The 20,808-nt window shown below is 39.4% G+C and overlaps 1 protein-coding gene across 2 annotated transcripts in view; it reads left to right on the top strand.

Annotated features, from left to right (window-relative positions):
• Positions 1-20,808, top strand: part of LOC128635618 (uncharacterized) — a 186,182-nt gene that overhangs the window by 130,112 nt on the left and 35,262 nt on the right. For both annotated transcript variants that reach the window (XM_053688685.1, XM_053688686.1), the window contains exon 15: positions 19,537-20,678. In XM_053688685.1, the coding sequence (XP_053544660.1) occupies positions 19,537-20,678 (1,142 nt within the window). The remainder of the gene's footprint in view (positions 1-19,536; positions 20,679-20,808) is intronic.

Here is a 20,808-nt window from a genome sequence, read left to right on the forward strand (position 1 = left end):
GTCGCAAGGTCCTTTTTTTCATCAGGATCTCAAATCCTTAAATTTAAAGGTATGGAGATTGAACGCTTGATTCTTAGTCAAAGAGGTTTCTCTGACTCTGTGATTAATACTATGTTACAGGCTCGTAAATCTGTATCTAGGAAGATATATTATAGAGTCTGGAAGACTTACATTTCTTGGTGTCTTTCTCATCATTTTTCTTGGCAATCTTTTAGAATTCCGAGAATTTTACAGTTTCTTCAGGATGGTTTGGATAAAGGTTTGTCTGCAAGTTCCTTGAAAGGACAAATCTCTGCTCTTTCTGTTCTTTTTCACAGAAAGATTGCTAATCTTCCTGATATTCATTGTTTTGTACAAGCTTTGGTTCGTATAAAACCTGTCTAAGTCAATTTCTCATCCTTGGAGTTTGAATTTGGTTCTGGGGGCTTTTCAAGCTCCTCCGTTTGAACCTATGCATTCATTGGACATTAAATTACTTTCTTGGAAAGTTTTGTTTCTTTTGGCCATCTCTTCTGCTAGAAGAGTTTCTGAATTATCTGGTCTTTCTTGTGAGTCTCCTTTTTTGATTTTTCATCAGGATAAGGCGGTGTTGCGAACTTCTTTTAAATTTTTACCTAAGGTTGTGAATTCTAACAACATTAGAGAAATTGTGGTTCCTTCATTGTGTCCTAATCCTAAGAATTCTAAGGAGAGATCATTGCATTCTTTGGATGTAGTTAGAGCTTTGAAATATTATGTTGAAGCTACTAAGAATTTCCGAAAGACTTCTAGTCTATTTGTTATCTTTTCCGGTTCTAGGAAAGGTCAGAAGGCCTCTGCCATTTCTTTGGCATCTTGGTTGAAATCTTTAATTCATCATGCTTATGTCGAGTCGGGTAGAACTCCGCCTCAAAGGATTACAGCTCATTCTACTAGGTCAGTTTCTACTTCCTGGGCGTTTAGGAATGAAGCTTCGGTTGATCAGATTTGCAAAGCAGCAACTTGGTCTTCTTTGCATACTTTTACTAAATTCTACCATTTTGATGTGTTTTCTTCTTCTGAAGCAGTCTTTGGTAGAAAAGTACTTCAGGCAGCTGTTTCAGTTTGATTCTTCTGCTTATAATTTCAGTTTTTTTCATTATAAGATTTAAACTTTATTTTGGGTGTGGATTATTTTCAGCGGAATTGGCTGTCTTTATTTTATCCCTCCCTCTCTAGTGACTCTTGCGTGGAAGATCCACATCTTGGGTAGTCATTATCCCATACGTCACTAGCTCATGGACTCTTGCTAATTACATGAAAGAAAACATAATTTATGTAAGAATTTACCTGATAAATTCATTTCTTTCATATTAGCAAGAGTCCATGAGGCCCACCCTTTTTGTGGTGGTTATGATTTTTTTGTATAAAGCACAATTATTCCAATTCCTTTATTTTTTATGCTTTCGCACTTTTTTCTTATCACCCCACTTCTTGGCTATGCGTTAAACTGATTTGCGGGTGTGGTGAGGGGTGTATTTATAGGCATTTTGAGGTTTGGGAAACTTTGCCCATCCTGGTAGGAATGTATATACCATACGTCACTAGCTCATGGACTCTTGCTAATATGAAAGAAATGAATTTATCAGGTAAGTTCTTACATAAATTATGTTTTTCGTGCCTTTCGAAATTTCAAGGCAGGTGCAGCATCAACTTCCTCTGCTTCAAAACAAGAGGGAACTTTTGCTCAATCCAAGCAGGCCTGGAAACCTAACCAGTCCTGCAACAAGGGCAAGCAGACCAGAAAGCCTGCTGCTGCCTCTAAGACAGCATGAAGGAGCGGCCCCCTATCCGACAACGGATCTAGTAGGGGGCAGACTCTCTCTCTTCGCCCAGGCGTGGGCAAGAGATGTTCAGGATCCCTGGGCGTTGGAGATCATATCTCAGGGATATCTTCTGGACTTCAAAGCTTCTCCTCCACAAGGGAGATTTCACCTTTCAAGATTATCTGCAAACCAGATAAAGAAAGAGGCATTCCTAAGCTGCGTACAAGATCTCCTTGTAATGGGAGTGATCCATCCAGTTGAAAACCCCAGGGGTTTTATTCAAATCTGTTTGTGGTTCCCAAAAAAGAGGGAACCTTAAGACCAATTTTGGATTTAAAGATCCTAAACAAATTCCTCAGAGTTCCGTCATTCAAGATGGAAACTATTCGAACCATTTTACCCATGATCCAAGAGGCATTACCAATTTGTAGCTCTTCCATTCGGGTTGGCTACAGCCCCAAGAATTTTTACAAAGGTTCTGGGCTCACTTCTGGCGGTCCTAAGACCGCGAGGCATAGCGGTGGCTCCTTACCTGGACGACATCCTGATACAGACGTCAAGCTTTCAAATTGCCAAATCTCATACAGAGATAGTTCTGGCATTCCTGAGGTCGCATGGGTAGAAAGTGAACGAAGAAAAGAGTTCTCTATCTCCTCTCACAAGGGTTTCCTTCCTAGGGACTCTAATAGATTCTGTAGAAATGAAAATTTACCTGACGGAGTCCAGGTTATCAAAACTTCTAAATGCTTGCCGTGTTCTTCACTCCATTCCGCGCCCCACGGTGGCTCAGTGCATGGAAGTAATCGGCTTAATGGTAGCGGCGATGGACATAGTGCCATTCGCGCGCCTGCATCTCAGACCGCTGCAATTATGCATGCTCAGTCATTGGAACGGGGATTACACAGATTTGTCCCCTCTACTAAATCTGGGTCAGGAAACCAGAGATTCTCTTCTCTGGTGGTTATCTCGGGCCCATCTGTCCAAGGGTATGACCTTTCGCAGACCAGATTGGACAATTGTAACAACAGATGCCAGCCTTCTAGGTTGGGGTGCAGTCTGGAACTCCCTGAAGGCTCAGGGTTCATGGACTCCGGAGGAGAAACTCCTCCCAATAAATATTCTGGAGTTAAGAGCAATATTCAATGCTCTTCTGGCTTGGCCTCAGCTAGCAACACTGAGGTTCATCAGATTTCAGTCGGACAACATCCCGACTGTGGCTTACATCAACCATCAAGGGGGAACCAGGAGTTCCCTAGCGATGTCAGAAGTCTCCAAGATAATTTGCTGGGCAGAGACTCACTCTTGCCACCTGTCAGCGATCCATATCCCAGGTGTAGAGAACTGGGAGGCGGATTTTCTAAGTCGTCAGACTTTTCGTCCGGGGGAATGGGAACTCCATCCGGAGGTGTTTGCTCAATTGGTTCTCCTTTGGGGCAAACCAGTATTGGATCTCATGGCGTCTCGCCAGAACGCCAAGCTTCCTTGTTACGGATCCAGGTCCAGGGACCCAGAAGCGGCACTGATAGATGCTCTAGCAGCGGCTTGGTTCTTCAACCTGGCTTATGTGTTTCCACCGTTTCCTTTGCTCCCTCGTCTGATTGCCAAAATCAAACAGGAAAGAGCATCGGTGATATTGATAGCGCCTGCGTGGCCACGCAGGACCTGGTATGCAGACCTAGTGGACATGTCATCCTTTCCACCATGGACTCTGCCTCTGAGACAAGACCTTCTAATACAAGGTCCTTTCAATCATCCGAATCTACTTTCTCTGAGACTGACTGCATGGAGATTGAACGCTTGATCCTATCAAAGCGTGGCTTCTCCGAGTCAGTAATTGATACCTTAATACAGGCACGAAAGCCTGTCACCAGGAAAATTTACCACAAGATATGGCGTAAATATCTTCATTGGTGTGAATACAAGAATTAGGAGTAGGGTTAGGATTCCTAGGATATTGTCCTTCCTCCAAGAGGGTTTGGACAAAGGATTATCAGCTAGTTCTTTAAAGGGACAGATTTGCGTTTGGCAGAAGTTCCAGACGTTCAGGCATTTTGTCAGGCTTTAGTTAGAATTAAGCCTGTGTTTAAACATGTTGCTCCTCCATGGAGCTTAAACTTGGTTCTTAAAGTTCTTCAAGGGGTTCCGTTTGAACCCCTTCATTCTATTGATATCAAACTTCTTTCATGGAAAGTTCTTTTTCTGATGGCTATTTCCTCGGCTCGAAGAGTCTCGGAGTTATCTGCCTTACATTGTGATTCTCCTTATCTGATCTTTCATTCAGATAAAGTTGTTCTGCGTACAAAACCTGGGTTTTTACCCAAGGTGGTTTCTAACAAGAATATAAATCAAGAGATTGTTGTTCCATCATTATGTCCTAATCCTTCTTCAAAGAAGGAACGTCTTTTGCATAATCTAGACGTAGTCCGTGCCTTGAAGTTTTACTTACAGGCTACTAAAGATTTTCTCCAAACATCTAACCTGTTTGTTGTTTACTCTGGACAGAGGAGAGGTCAGAAGGCCTCGGCAACCTCTCTGTTTCTTTTTGGCTTCGGAGTATAATCGTTTAGCCTATGAGACTGCTGGACAGTAGCCTCCTGAAAAGATTACAGCTCATTCTACTAGAGCTGTGGCTTCCACCTGGGCTTTTAAAAATGAGGCCTCTGTTGAACAGATTTGCAAGGCTGCAACTTGGTCTTCGCTTCATACTTTTTCCAAATTTTCCAAATTTGATACTTTTGCTTCTTCGGAGGCTGTTTTTGGGAGAAAGGTTCTACAGGCAGTGGTTCCTTCCGTTTAAGTTCCTGCCTTGTCCCTCCCATCATCCGTGTACTTTAGCTTTGGTATTGGTATCCCACAAGTAATGGATGATCCATGGACTGGATACACTTAACAAGAGAAAACATAATTTATGCTTACCTGATAAATTTATTTCTCTTGTAGTGTATCCAGTCCACGGCCCGCCCTGTCCTTTTCAGGCAGGTCTAAATTTTAATTAAACTACAGTCACCACTGCACCCTGTGGTTTCTCCTTTCTCGGCTTGTTTCGGTTGAATGACTGGATATGGCAGTGAGGGGAGGAGCTATATAGCAGCTCTGCTGTGGGTGATCCTCTTGCAACTTCCTGTTGGGAAGGAGAATATCCCACAAGTAATGGATGATCCGTGGACTGGATACACTACAAGAGAAATAAATTTATCAGGTAAGCATAAATTATGTTTTTCAAATGTGCTTTGTTCTTTTGGTATCTTTTGTTGAAAAACAATACACACATATCCTACACTAGGGGGAGCTGCTGCTAATTGGCGCCTGCACAGATTTGTCTGGCTAAATAGATGTGTTCATCTTGCTGCCAGTAGTGCAGTGCTGTTCCTTCAGCAAAGGATAACAAGAGAACAAAACACATTTGATAATGAAACTAAATTGGAAAGTTGTTTAAAATCGTATGTTCTTTCCAAATCATGAAATAAAATTTTGAGGTTTCCTATCCCTTTAATGAGTCAGACAGAGCATCAATTTTAAGCAACTTTCTTATTTACTCCTATTATCATTTTTTCTTTGTATCTTTATTTGAAAAAAAGCAGGTATGTAAGCTTAGGAACCTGCCCATTTTTGGTTCAGTACCTGGGTAGCGCTTGCTGATAGGTGGCTACATTTAACTTGCTTTTCAAATAAAGATATCAAGAGAACAAAGAACAATTGATAATAGGAAATTAGAAAGTTGCTTAAAAATGCTGCTGCATCTGAACCATGAAAGAAAAAATGTGAGTTTAGCGTCCCTTTAAGTAAAGCAGAGAGAGAGAGAGCTGCGTAATTGCCCCCTGTTTATTCCATACAAGATATCCTTAATGTCTCTGTTTTTACTATTCCCTGCATCCCAGGGGACTCTTTATTAAAAAGGAAGTTATCTCTCCAGTGTGGGATTGATTGTCCCTGGGACTAATACGGGAGGGGATGGAAGGAGCTCTCTTGCCCCTCAGCCAAAACTCGCTGGTGTTTAGTGAAGTATCTTAGATAGATAGATAGATAGATAGATACAGTAGATAGATACAGTAGATAGATACAGTAGATACAGTGGATAGATACAGTAGATACAGTAGATAGATACAGTAGATAGATAGATAGATACAGTAAATACAGTAGATACAGTATATAGATACAGTAGATAGATAGATACAGTAGATACAGTGGATAGATACAGTAGATACAGTGGATAAATAGATACAGTAGATAGATACAGTAGATAGATACAGTAGATAGATACAGTAGATAGATACAGTAGATAGATAGATACAGTAGATAGATAGATACAGTAGATAGATAGATACAGTAGATAGATACAGTAGATACAGTAGATACAGGAGATAGATACAGGAGATAGATACAGGAGATAGATACAGGAGATAGATTCAGGAGATAGATTCAGGAGATAGATACAGTAGATAGATTCAGGAGATAGATAGATACAGTAGATACAGGAGATAGATAGATACAGGAGATAGATAGATACAGGAGATAGATACAGGAGATAGATAGCTGTGATGTAAGTCTGAATGTGAAGCGTAAAACTGAATGTGTATCTTCCAAGTCAATTTAATTTAAAGAAACACATTTTTATTATCATTTATTTGTAAACGCCACCGAATTTTGTATACAGTGTAATGTTTCGGCTGCAATAAATCTGTCCCTAACTGGCATCAGCAGAGGTGATGAGTTAAGATACTACAAAACAATGCAAGTTTTGCAAGCAATATAGCAGTGGCAGACTGTGCTTGGCTTTAATAACCTGTCCGTATTGGCTACTCCAAAAAAGGAAAGTAGTTAGGGTCGTTTGGCTATTGAAAAAACGACTGCAGCAAACAAGCTGTTCATTCAGACAGATTTTCGATGGTATGTTGTTTTATTGCAGCGCTTCACAAAAATGACTACATGGTGTTTTAAGTCCCTTTACGCTTTCACAATCAGCCGTAATTAGAATAAAATACATAGAACACCTAAAGGGACATAAAACTCCAATTTTTTCTTTCATGATTCGGATAGAACATACAATTTTAAACAACGTTCCAATTTATTTCTATTCTCAAGTGTATTCTTTGTTGAAAAGCAGAAAGGTAAGTTCAGTAGCGTGCACGTTTCTGCCGTACTCTATAACAGCAGTTCTGCAACAGTGTTATACATTAGCAAGAGCACTAGATGGCAGCAGTTTTATAACAATGTTATACATTAGCAAGAGCACTAGATGGCAGCAGTTTTATAATAATGTTATACATTAGCATGAGCACTAGATGGCAGCAGTTTTATAACAATGTTATACATTAGCAAAATCACTAGATGGCAGCAGCTTTATAACAATGTTATACATTATCATGAGCGCTAGATGGTAGCAGTTTTATAACAATGTTATACATTAGCAAGAGCGCTAGATGGTAGCAGTTTTATAATAATGTTATACATTAGCCAGAGCACTACATGGCAGCAGTTTTATAACAATGTTATACATTAGCAAGAGCACTAGATGGCAGCAGTTTTATAACAATGTTATACATTACCAAGAGCACTAGATGGCAGCAGTTTTATAACAATGTTATACATTAGCAGGAGCACTAGATGACAGCAGTTTCATAACAATGTTATACATTAGCAGGAGCACTAGATGGCAGCAGTTTTATAACAGTTATACATTAGCAGGAGCACTAGATGGCAGCAGTTTTATAACAATGTTATACATTAGCAAGAGCACTAGATGGCAGCAGTTTTATAACAATACTATACATTAGCAGAAGCACTAGATGGCAGCAGTTTTATAACAATGTTATACATTAGCAAGAGCACTAGATGGCAGCAGTTTTATAACAATGTTATACTTTAGCAAGAACACTAGATGGCAGCAGTTTTATAATAATGTTATACATTAGCAAGAGCACTAGATGGCAGCAGTTTTATAATAATGTTATACATTAGCAGGAGCACTAGATGGCAGCAGTTTTATAATGTTATACATTAGCAAGAGCACTAGATGGCAGCAGTTTTATAACAATGTTATACATTAGCAGGAGCACTAGATGGCAGCAGTTTTATAACAATGTTATACATTAGCAGGAGCACTAGATGACAGCAGTTTTATAACAATGTTATACATTAGCAGGAGCACTAGATGGCAGCAGTTTTATAACAATGTTATACATTAGCAGGAGCACTAGATGGCAGCAGTTTTATAACAATGCTATACATTAGCAGGAGCACTAGATGGCAGCAGTTTTATAATAATGTTATACATTAATAGGAGCACTAGATGGTAGCAGTTTTATAACAATGTTATACATTAGCAATAGCACTAGATGGCAGCAGTTTTATAATAATGTTATACATTACCAAGAGCACTAGATGGCAGCAGTTTTATAATGTTATACATTACCAAGAGCACTAGATGGCAGCAGTTTTATAACAGTGTTATACATTAGCAAGAGCACTAGATGGCAGCAGTTTTATAATAATGTTATACATTAGCAAGAGCACTAGATGGAAGCAGTTTTATAACAATGTTATACATTAGCAAGAGCACTAGATGGCAGCAGTTTTATAACAATGTTATACATTAAGAGGAGCACTAGATTAGATAGCAGCAGTTTTATAACAATGTTATACATTAGCAGGAGCACTAGATGACAGCAGTTTTATAACAATGTTATACATTAGCAGGAGCACTAGATGGCAGCAGTTTTATAACAATGTTATACATTAGCAGGAGCACTAGATGGCAGCAGTTTTATAACAATGTTATACATTAGCAAGAGCACTAGATGGCAGCAGTTTTATAACAATACTATACATTAGCAGAAGCACTAGATGGCAGCAATTTTATAACAATGTTATACATTAGCAAGAGCACTAGATGGCAGCAGTTTTATAACAATGTTATACTTTAGCAAGAACACTAGATGGCAGCAGTTTTATAATAATGTTATACATTAGCAAGAGCACTAGATGGCAGCAGTTTTATAATAATGTTATACATTAGCAGGAGCACTAGATGGCAGCAGTTTTATAATGTTATACATTAGCAAGAGCACTAGATGGCAGCAGTTTTATAACAATGTTATACATTAGCAGGAGCACTAGATGGCAGCAGTTTTATAACAATGTTATACATTAGCAGGAGCACTAGATGACAGCAGTTTTATAACAATGTTATACATTAGCAGGAGCACTAGATGGCAGCAGTTTTATAACAATGTTATACATTAGCAGGAGCACTAGATGGCAGCAGTTTTATAACAATGCTATACATTAGCAGGAGCACTAGATGGCAGCAGTTTTATAATAATGTTATACATTAATAGGAGCACTAGATGGCAGCAGTTTTATAACAATGTTATACATTAGCAATAGCACTAGATGGCAGCAGTTTTATAATAATGTTATACATTACCAAGAGCACTAGATGGCAGCAGTTTTATAATGTTATACATTACCAAGAGCACTAGATGGCAGCAGTTTTATAACAGTGTTATACATTAGCAAGAGCACTAGATGGCAGCAGTTTTATAATAATGTTATACATTAGCAAGAGCACTAGATGGAAGCAGTTTTATAACAATGTTATACATTAGCAAGAGCACTAGATGGCAGCAGTTTTATAACAATGTTATACATTAAGAGGAGCACTAGATTAGATAGCAGCAGTTTTATAACAATGTTATACATTAGCAGGAGCACTAGATGACAGCAGTTTTATAACAATGTTATACATTAGCAGGAGCACTAGATGGCAGCAGTTTTATAACAATGTTATACATTAGCAGGAGCACTAGATGGCAGCAGTTTTATAACAATGCTATACATTAGCAGGAGCACTAGATAGCAGCAGTTTTATAATAATGTTATACATTAGCAGGAGCACTAGATGGCAGCAGTTTTATAACAATGTTATAGATTAGCAAGAGCACTAGATGGCAGCAGTTTTATAACAATGTTATACATTACCAAGAGTGCTAGATGGCAGCAGTTTTATAACAATGTTATACATTGCAAGAGCACTAGATGGCAGCAGTTTTATAATAATGTTATACATTAGCAAGAGCACTAGATGGCAGCAGTTTTATAACAATGTTATACATTAGCAAGAGCACTAGATGGCAGCAGTTTTATAACATTGTTATACATTACCAAGACCACTAGATGGCAGCAGTTTTATAACAATGTTATACATTAGCAGGAGCACTAGATGGCAGCAGTTTTATAAAAATGTTATACATTTTCAAGAGCACTATATGGCAGCAGTTTTATAATGTTATACATTACCAAGAGCACTAGATGGCAGCAGTTTTATAATAATGTTATACATTAGCAGGAGCACTAGATGGCAGCAGTTTTATAACATTGTTATACATTACCAAGACCACTAGATGGCAGCAGTTTTATAACAATGTTATACATTAGCAGGAGCACTAGATGGCAGCAGTTTTATAAAAATGTTATACATTTTCAAGAGCACTATATGGCAGCAGTTTTATAATGTTATACATTACCAAGAGCACTAGATGGCAGCAGTTTTATAACAATGTTATACATTAGCAAGAGCACTAGTTGGCAGCAGTTTTATAATAATGTTATACATTAATAGGAGCACTAGATGGCAGCAGTTTTATAACAATGTTATACATTAGCAATAGCACTAGATGGCAGCAGTTTTATAATAATGTTATACATTACCAAGAGCACTAGATGGCAGCAGTTTTATAATGTTATACATTACCAAGAGCACTAGATGGCAGCAGTTTTATAACAGTGTTATACATTAGCAAGAGCACTAGATGGCAGCAGTTTTATAATAATGTTATACATTAGCAAGAGCACTAGATGGAAGCAGTTTTATAACAATGTTATACATTAGCAAGAGCACTAGATGGCAGCAGTTTTATAACAATGTTATACATTAAGAGGAGCACTAGATTAGATAGCAGCAGTTTTATAACAATGTTATACATTAACAGGCGCACTAGATGGCAGCAGTTTTATAACAATGTTATATATTACCAAGAGCACTAGATGGCAGCAGTTTTATAACAATGTTATACATTACCAAGAGCACTAGATGGCAGCAGTTTTATAACAATGTTATACATTACCAAGAGCACTAGATGGCAGCAGTTTTATAACAATGTTATACATTACCAAGAGCACTAGATGGCAGCAGTTTTATAACAATGTTATACATTAGCAATAGCACTAGATGGTAGCAGTTTTATAACAATGTTATACATTAGCAAAATCACTAGATGGCAGCAGTTTTATAACAATGTTATACATTACCAAGAGCACTAGATGGCAGCAGTTTTATAACAATGTTATACATTAGCAGGAGCACTAGATGGCAGCAGTTTTATAACAATGTTATACATTACCAAGAGCACTAGATGGCAGCAGTTTTATAATGTTATACATTACCAAGAGCACTAGATGGCAGCAGTTTTATAACTATGTTATACATTAGCAAGAGCACTAGATGGCAGCAGTTTTATAACAATGTTATACATTAGCAAGAGCACTAGATGGCAGCAGTTTTATGTTAAAAATTGCCAAGAGCACTAGATGGCAGCAGTTTTATAACAATGTTATACATTAGCAAGAGCACTAGATGGCAGCAGTTTTATAACAATACTATACATTAGCAAGAGCACTAGATGGCAGCAGCTTTATAACAATGTTATACATTAGCAAGAACACTAGATGGCAGCAGTTTTATTACAATGTTATACATTAGCAAGAGCACTAGATGGCAGCAGTTTTATAACAGTTATACATTAGCAAGAGCACTAGATGGCAGCAGTTTTATAACAATGTTATACATTAGCAAAATCACTAGATGGCAGCAGTTTTATAACAATGTTATACATTAGCAAAATCACTAGATGGCAGCAGTTTTATAACAATGTTATACATTAGCAAAATCACTAGATGGCAGCAGTTTTATAACAATGTTATACATTACCAAGAGCACTAGATGGCAGCAGTTTTATAACAATGTTATACATTAGCAGGAGCACTAGATGGCAGCAGTTTTATAACAATGTTATACATTACCAAGAGCACTAGATGGCAGCAGTTTTATATTGTTATACATTAGCAAGAACACTAGATGGCAGCAGTTTTATAACAATACTATACATTAGCAAGAACACTAGATGGCAGCAGTTTTATTACAATGTTATACATTAGCAAGAGCACTAGATGGCAGCAGTTTTATAACAGTTATACATTAGCAAGAGCACTAGATGGCAGCAGTTTTATAACAATGTTATACATTAGCAAGAGCAGTAGATGGCAGCAGTTTTATAATAATGTTATACATTAGCAAGAGCACTAGATGGCAGCAGTTTTATAACAATGTTATACATTAGCAAGAGCACTAGATGGCAGCAGTTTTATAATAATGTTATACATTAGCAAGAGCACTAGATGGCAGCAGTTTTATAACAATGTTATACATTAGCAAGAGCAATAGATGACAGCAGTTTTATAACAATGCTATACATTAGCAAGAGCAATAGATGACAGCAGTTTTATAACAATGCTATACATTAGCAAGAGCAATAGATGGCAGCAGTTTTATAATAATGTTATACATTAGCAAGAGCACTAGATGGCAGCAGTTTTATAATAATGTTATACATTAGCAAGAGCACTAGATGGCAGCAGTTTTATAACAATATTATACATTAGCAGGAGCACTAGATGGCAGCAGTTTTATAACAATGTTATACATTAGCAAGAGCACTAGATGGCAGCAGTTTTATAACAATGCTATACATTAGCAAGAGCACTAGATGACAGCAGTTTTATAACAATGTTATACATTAGCAAGAGCAATAGATGACAGCAGTTTTATAACAATGCTATACATTAGCAAGAGCAATAGATGACAGCAGTTTTATAACAATGCTATACATTAGCAAGAGCACTAGATGGCAGCAGTTTTTATAACAATGTTATACATTAGCAAGAGCACTAGATGGCAGCACTATTTATTGTCATGTAGTGCTTCAGGCGCATGCACGCTACCTATCAAGCAATTTTTTAAGTAAATTGGAAACTTTATTTAAAATTGTATTCTCTGTCTGAAACATGAAAGAATCATTTTAGGTTTCATGTCCCTTTAATTTAAAGGTAGATTTCACTTCAGTATTTTCTACCACAATTATAAAAAAGCAGCAATTAAATCTCTTTTATGGAAAAATATTGACTCTAACTGGAAAACTCATTGGCTAATAAGGACGAATCCCACAGCTGTGTTTGTAGATAGTAACCTACGTGATAACCATAAAACAAAATTTATATGTTTTTCTTTTTTAAAGACACGATGAGTCCACGGATCATCTTCATTACTTATGGGATATTCACCTCCTGGTCAGCAGGAGGATGCAAAGAGCACCACAGCAGAGCTGTTAAATAGCTCCTCCCTTCCCTCCCACTCCAGTCATTCACTTTGCCTACGTTAGTGATAGGAAGAGGTAAAGTGAGGTGTTAGAAAAAGATCTTCAATCAAGAGTTTATTATTTTTAAAGTAGTGCAAGATTGTGCTACTTTGTTCTAGGGTGTAGCCGTAGTCCATATCAGTCTCTTCAGTAGAGCTTTTGGTGGCTTTAGAGCAATTGGAACTGGTGGGACATAATTCTCACTGCGCCTCCTATACATATATGCTGCCCTTATCCTGATAGCCTAAGCACACTTAACTCATGCTTTATCATTTTCCACAGGGCTATGGCTATCTTGAACCTGCTGGATTGTCCTGCTGTCGGACAGTATTTAAAGTAAGTGCTAACTTTGTTTATTCTGGGAAAAGTAAACTCAGAGGAAAGTGGGCACTTTAATTTTATCTGGATATCACATAAGGCTCAGACAATGGGCTCCTTATGTTGGGACATCAGTCTCTCTTATTTGGAGGTTATTGCACAGGACAGCCATAAGTACAGGCACTGGGGCTGGGAGTTGAGCTAATTTTTCGTTTATGGTGGTTTTTTTCATATCAGTTTATGTAAGGCATTTAAGCCGATTGGGTAATGTGTTTTTGACTGTAACACCTACGATGGGCGGGGCTATCGGTTCACGCGCTTCCTAAGTTAACTGCGCAGCACTCAGCCGTTTTATAATTGTATGGACGTCTGCACATTGTGGCTCTAAAACCGCATGGTTTCCTAACTCATTAAAGGGACATGAAATCCAATTTTTTTTTCTATCATGATTTAGAAAGAACATGCATTTTTAAACAACTTTCTAATTTACTTCTATTATCTAATTTGCTTCATTCTCTTAATATCTTTTGCTGAAAAGCATATCTAGATATGCTCAGTAGCTGCTGATTGGTGGCTGCACATAGATGCCTTGTGTGATTGGCTCACCCATGTGCATTGTTATTTCTTCAACAAAGAATATCTAAAGAATGATGCAAATTAGATAGTATAAGTAAATTGGAATGTCGTTTCAAATTGTTTTCTCTATCTGAATCATGAAAGAAATGTTTTGGGATTAGTGTCCCTTTAAGCAAGCGGTTATAGCGCTATTGTGCTCCTGAACATCCGGATCGTTCCAGCTCTAAAAAAGTTGAGACCAGGGAGTGAGTTAGTTTGGCAGGTAGGCGCCTCAGCAGAGTTGCTGAGGTGTAAGGGTGTCTGAATTTTGCTTTGTTTAGCTGATGGGATACGTTTTTCCCTATTGCAGTAAAAAAGTTATCTTTTGAAATTTAAAGACACAGTAACGTTTTTCTGTCATCAAATTTAGAGAGATATAGAGTAATTTGATTATCTTTTAAACATTTTTTGAGCACATATTTCTCACATAGTAAAAAAGTTACCTTTTTAAATTTTAAAGAGACAGTAACGTGTTATTAAAAAAAAAAATATATATATATATATTTTTATTACATTGTTTTTTTCTTATTGTGTTTTAGTATGGACATAGGAGCCGTGCAATATGTTACTTGCTCCATGTGTTTGGATGCAAATGTGGAACCACCAATCCCTTTCTGTCCCTCATGTATTGAGAGGGCTTTGTTATAGGGGAAAAAAAAATTATGAACAAAATTTTTCAAAAGCGGATGCTTCTCAGGAGTCTAATGATGAGATTCAGAGTATGCTGCAGCTTTCTCCCCAAGCATCCCAGACTTTAACGCCCGTTCAAGCAGTGCCCTGTACTTCTGCTCTAGTGCCTGCTGGAGTTACCTTAAAAGACATAGCTGCGCTTATGTCTTCCACAATTTCTGATGCGTTGTCTGCTTTTCCTATGCTACAAGGCAGACGTAAGAGGAAAGACAACCATGTTATCAGTGAGGTTTCTGATGCAATGGTGGTAATCTCGGATGTACCCTCCTAGGGAACTGAGATGGAGGGTATTGAGATTCTATCAGAAGGCGAAATTTCAGACTCAGAAAGTTCATTGCCTTTGACTGATTCAGAGGTTGTATCTTTCAGGTTTAAACTGGAACACCTCCGCCTGTTACTCAGGGAGGTTTTGGTTACTTTAGACGACTGTGATTCTACAGTAGTGGTCGCTCCTGCGAAGTCGAGTAAATTGGACAGATATTTTGAAGTTCCCTCTTACTCAGACGTTTTTCCAGTGCCAATGCGGGCTTCGGAGATTGTTTCAAAGGAATGGGAGAGACCAGGTATTCCCTTCTCCCCCTCTCCTATTTTCAAGAAAATGTTTCCAATAGCTGATTCTGTCAGGGAGACTTGGCAGATGGTTCCTAAGGTGGAAGGGGCTATTTCCACCTTAGCCAAGCAAACTACTATTCCCATTGAGGATAGTTGTGCTTTTAAGGATCCAATGGACAAAAAGTTGGAGGGTCTACTTAAAAAGATTTATGTTCACCAGGGTCTGCTATTGCAGCCAGCTGCGTGCATTGCTACTGTTACTAGTGCGGCAGCATATTGGTTTGATGCTTTGTCTGAGTCTCTCAGGACTGAGGCTTCCTTAGAGGAGATCCAAGATAGGATTAAAGCTCTGAAGTTAGCTAATGCTTTTATTACGGACGCTTCTCTGCAAATTACTAAATTGGCAGCTAAGAGTTCGGGGTTCTCTATCCTAGCCCGCAGAGCTTGGTCTGCGGATGTGTCATCTAAGTCTAAGCTTCTAGCGATTCCTTACAAGGGGAAGAACTTGTTTGGACCTAGCCTGACAGAAATTATCTCTGATATCACGGGAGGTAAGGGTCATCTCCTTCCTCAGGATAAGAGAAACAAACAAAGGACGACAGAGTAATTTTTGTTCCTTTCGAAATTTCAAGGAAAATTCTTTCTCTTCCTCCTCTAAACCAGAACAATCAAAGCCTACTTGGAGACCCAACCAGTCTTGGAACAAGGGTAAACAATCCAAGAAACCTGCTGCTGAATCCAAAACAGCATGAAGGGCATGTCCCCGATCCGGGACCGGATCTGGTAGGGGGCAGACTTTCCTTCTTCGTTTAGGCTTGGGTTCGGGACGTTTAGGATCCCTGGGCAGTAGAAATAATGTCTCAGGGATACAAACTGGAGTTCAAAAGTTTTCCTCCCAGAGGAAGATTTCTTCTTTCAAGATTATCTGCAAACCAGATAAAAAAGAGGCGTTCTTACATTGTGTAAGAGACCTCTCCTCCCTGGGAGGATTGTTCCCGTTCAGTACAGGGGCAGGGTTTTTATTCAAATCTGTTTGTGGTTCCCAAAAAGGAGGGAACCTTCAGACCTATCTTAGACCTCAAGAGTCTAAACAAGTTTCTCAGAGTTCCGTCAATCATGATGGAAACTATTCGTACCATTCTTCCATTGATCCAGGAGGGTCAATTTATGACTACAGTGGATTTAAATGATGCATATCTACATGTTCCTATCCACAGAGATCATCACAGGTTCCTGAGATTTGCTTTTCTGGACAAACACTTTCAGTTCGTGGCTCTTCCTTTCGGTCTGGCCACAGCACCCTGAATTTTCACAAAAGCTCTAGGGTCTCTTCTGGCGGTTCTAAGACCGCGGGGTATTGCGGTGGCGCCTTATCTGGACGATATTCTAATCAAGGCGCCATCTTGTCAACAAGCAATATCTCATACCGACATTGTGCTATCCTTCCTGAGAACTCACGGGTGGAAGGTAAATATGGAAAAGAGTTCCTTAATCCCCAAGACAAGGGTGACTTTCTTGGGAACTCTAATCGATTTTATATCTATGAGCATTTTTCTGACAGAAGTCAGTAAATCAAAGATTCTAGATACCTGTCGAGCCCTTCAGTCCACTCCTCGGCCGTCAGTGGCTCAGTGCATCGAAGTAATCGGACTGATGGTGGCGGCAATGGACATCATCCCGTTTGCTCGGCTCCACCTCAGACCTCTGCAGTTAAACATGCTCAGGCAGTGGAATGGAGATTATGCAGACTTGTCTCCTCGAATAACCCTGGAACAGGAGACGAGGGACTCACTTCAATGGTGGTTGTCTCTGGATCATCTATCCCAGGGAACCTGCTTTCGCAGACCGTCCTGGGTGATTTTGACAACAGATGCCAGCCTTCTGGGGTGGGAAGCTGTCTGGGGTTCCCTAAAGGCTCAGGGAGTGTGGACTTAGGAGGAGTCTGTTCTTCCTATAAACATCCTCGAACTCAGAGCGATCTTCAATGCTCTCCTGGCCTGGCCTCAGTTGGCTTTGGCCCAGTTTATCAGATTCCAGTCTGACAACATAACGTCAGTGGCTTACATCAATCATCAGGGAGGAACGAGGAGTTCCTTAGCGATGACCGAGGTAGCCAAGATAATCCGGTGGGCGGAGGTCCATTCTTGCTATCTGTCAGCGATCCACATCCCAGGGGTGGACAACTGGGAGGCGGACTTTCTGAGCAGGCAGACTTTTCATCTGGGAGAGTGGGAACTCCTTCCGGAAGTGTTCTCCAACCTGATTCTCAAATGGGGTCGTCCGGAGTTAGATCTCATGGCATCTCGTCAGAATGCCAAGCTTCCGAGATACGGGTCAAGGTCCAGGGATCCCCATGCGGAGCTGATAGATGCTCTGGCGGTTCCTTGGTCTTTCAGCCTTGCATACCTGTTTCCTCCGTTTGCACTTCTTCCTCGGGTCATTGCTCGAATCAAGCAAGAGAGGGCATCGGTGAGCCTCATTGCACCTGCTTGGCCTTGCAGGATTAGGTATGCAGATCTGGTGGACATGTCATCTCTTCCACCTTGGAGACTTCCGTTGAGGAAGGACATTCTAATTCAATGACTCTTCCTTCACCCAAATCTAGTTTCTCTGAAGCTGACTGCTTGGAGATTGAACTCTTAATTCTATCCAAGCGAGGTTTTTCTGATTTGGTCATAGAGACCATTATTCAGGCTCGTAAGCCTGTAACTAGAAAGATTTGCCATAAGATATGGCGTAAATATCTCTATTGGTGTGAATCCAAGGGCTACTCATGGAGTAGAGTTAGGATTCCCAGAATTTTGTCTTTTCTCCAGGAAGATTTGGAGAAGGGTTTATCGACAAGTTCCCTAAAGGGTCAAATCTCTGCTTTATCTATTTTGTTACACAAACTTCTGGCAGATGTCCCAGATGTACAATCATTTTGTCAGGCCTTAGTTAGGATCGGGCCTGTGTTCAAACCAGTTACTCCTCCATGGAGTCTGAATTTAGTTCTCAAAGTTCTTCAAGGGGATCCGTTTGAGCCTATGCATTTCTTAGATATTAAGTTGTTATCTTGGAAAGTTTTATTTCTTGTTGCTATTTCTTCAGCTCGTAGAGTGTCTGAGCTCTCGGTGTTGCAATACACTTCGCCTTATCTTATTTTCCATTCAGATAAGGTAGTTTTACGTACTAAACTAGATTTTCTTCCTAAGGTTGTTTCAGATAAGAACATTAATCAGGAGATTGTTGTTCCTTCCTTGTGTCCTAATCCTTCTTCTCAGAAAGAACGTCTTCTGCACAATTTGGATGTGGTCCGTGCTTTAAAATTTTACTTACAAGCGACTAAGGACTTTCGTCAGTCCTCTTCTTTGTTTGTAATTTTCAATGGAAAACGTAAGGGTCAGAATTGCTACGGCTACCTCTCTTTCTTTTTGGCGGAAGAGTATCATCCGTTTTGCATATGAGACTGCTGGACAGCAACCTCCTGAGAGAGTTATGGCTCATTCCACTAGGGCTGTTGCTTCCTCATGGGCATTCAAAAATGAAGCTTCTGTGGAACAGATTTGCAAGGCTGCAACTTGGTCCTCTCTTCACACTTTTTCAAAATTCTATAAATTTGATACTTTTGCCTCGGCTGAGGCCGCTTTTGGGAGAAAGGTTCTTCAAGCAGTGGTGCCTTCCGTTTAGGTTCCCTGTCTTGTCCCTCCCTTATCATCTGTGTACTCTAGCTTGGGTATTGTATCCCATAAGTAATGAAGATGATCCGTGGACTCATTGTGTCTTTAAAAAGAAAAGATAATTTATGCTTACCTGATAAACTTATTTCTTTTTAGACACATTGAGTCCACGGCCCGCCCTGTTCTTTTAGACAGGTTTTTAATTATTATAAGCTTCAGACACCTCTGCACCTTGGCTTTTCCTTTCTCTTCCTAACTTCGGTCGAATGACTGGAGTGGGAGGGAAGGGAGGAGCTATTTAACAGCTCTGCTGTGGTGCTCTTTGCCTCCTCCTGCTGACCAGGAGGTGAATATCCCATAAGTAATGAAGATGATCAGTGGACTCATTGTGTCTAAAAAGAAGCAAATTTATCAGGTAAGCATAAATTTTCTTTTTTATCTTTGTAGGTTCTCTGAAGCCAAAGTGTATTGTGCAATCTTGTGCAAACTTTGCTGACGGAAAACCAACCAATCCAGATATTTTATTGCACAGATTTCCAATAATTGCAGATCAAATTAAGAAATGGCTTCTACAGATGCGGCAGGATTTCGGAGACATCGATGCCTTTGTCCAGCGCATTCAGTCCAATAAAAGAGGAACTTTTAGAGTTTGCTCTTCCCATTTTACATCCGATTGCTACTTCATGAATGGGTTAACAAAGTGCCTAAAAGCAGATGCGGTGCCTTCCATCTTTGGTAACTGGGGCTGCGCAACTGACAGCGAGACAGACACAGAAGAGAACATACTTCCACCTCCTTCAAAAAGATGTCAGGAGCATAATTATGCAGAGAACAGTCACACATACGGACTAAACACGTCGTCATTATATCATAATACTGACGCTTCCATGGAAGTTGTGATTAAAACTGAAAATGCATATACTGATCCATATTTTTGGTCGAGAAATGCAAAAACCCAAACAGATCCTTCTATTTCTAAGACGTCCCCTTATGTTGGAATGGTTGATGCTAGTGTCTCTACAGATCCAGTCGACCTACCTCCACTTGATGGAGCTAAAGAAGAACCAGCTGAAGAGTTTTATGAAGACTTCTTCTCAGAGCCCTCTGACCTTGATGAGTCAGAAGAAAGACTCAGAAAAAAAGATCCTGATTTTATTCCCAACAGTGATTTAAGCTGTAGTGAAACGTCTGATATTGAAGAACCTTCGGAGACGCATTACGTGAAGGAGAAAAAGTTTATCATATTTGAATCGTGCTTAGATCAGTTGTTGCGTCATCTGCTTTGTCCATTCAATGGAGTATGCAATAGTCCAATTATTGAGATGCATAAAGTTATTGATGGCACCTCACTAACAGTTTTTGGCGAATGTCACGTTGGCCATAAAGTCCGGCTATGGCAGAGCCAACCTACAGTTGCAAGACTGCCTTTGGGAAACGTTCTTATGACTGCAGCTGTGACGTCTAGTGATCTCACATACTCAAAAGTGGCTAAAATGTTCAAAATTGCAGGTGTACCATTTATGTGCGATGCTACGTTCATTAGACATCAAAAAAAATTACTGGAACCAGAACCAGCAGTAGATATACAGGTATGTATTGCTGCTTATAGGTTTTACCTACTGTATATAATACCCAATAGTGGTCAGTAGTAGAAACACACAAGAAAATATATCAAAATGTAGAGGTGAGTACATGTTTGCTCACCATAAATAGACAACT

The sequence above is a fragment of the Bombina bombina genome, chromosome 7, assembly GCF_027579735.1.
Source record: "Bombina bombina isolate aBomBom1 chromosome 7, aBomBom1.pri, whole genome shotgun sequence".
NCBI classification, from domain to species: Eukaryota; Metazoa; Chordata; class Amphibia; order Anura; family Bombinatoridae; genus Bombina; species Bombina bombina.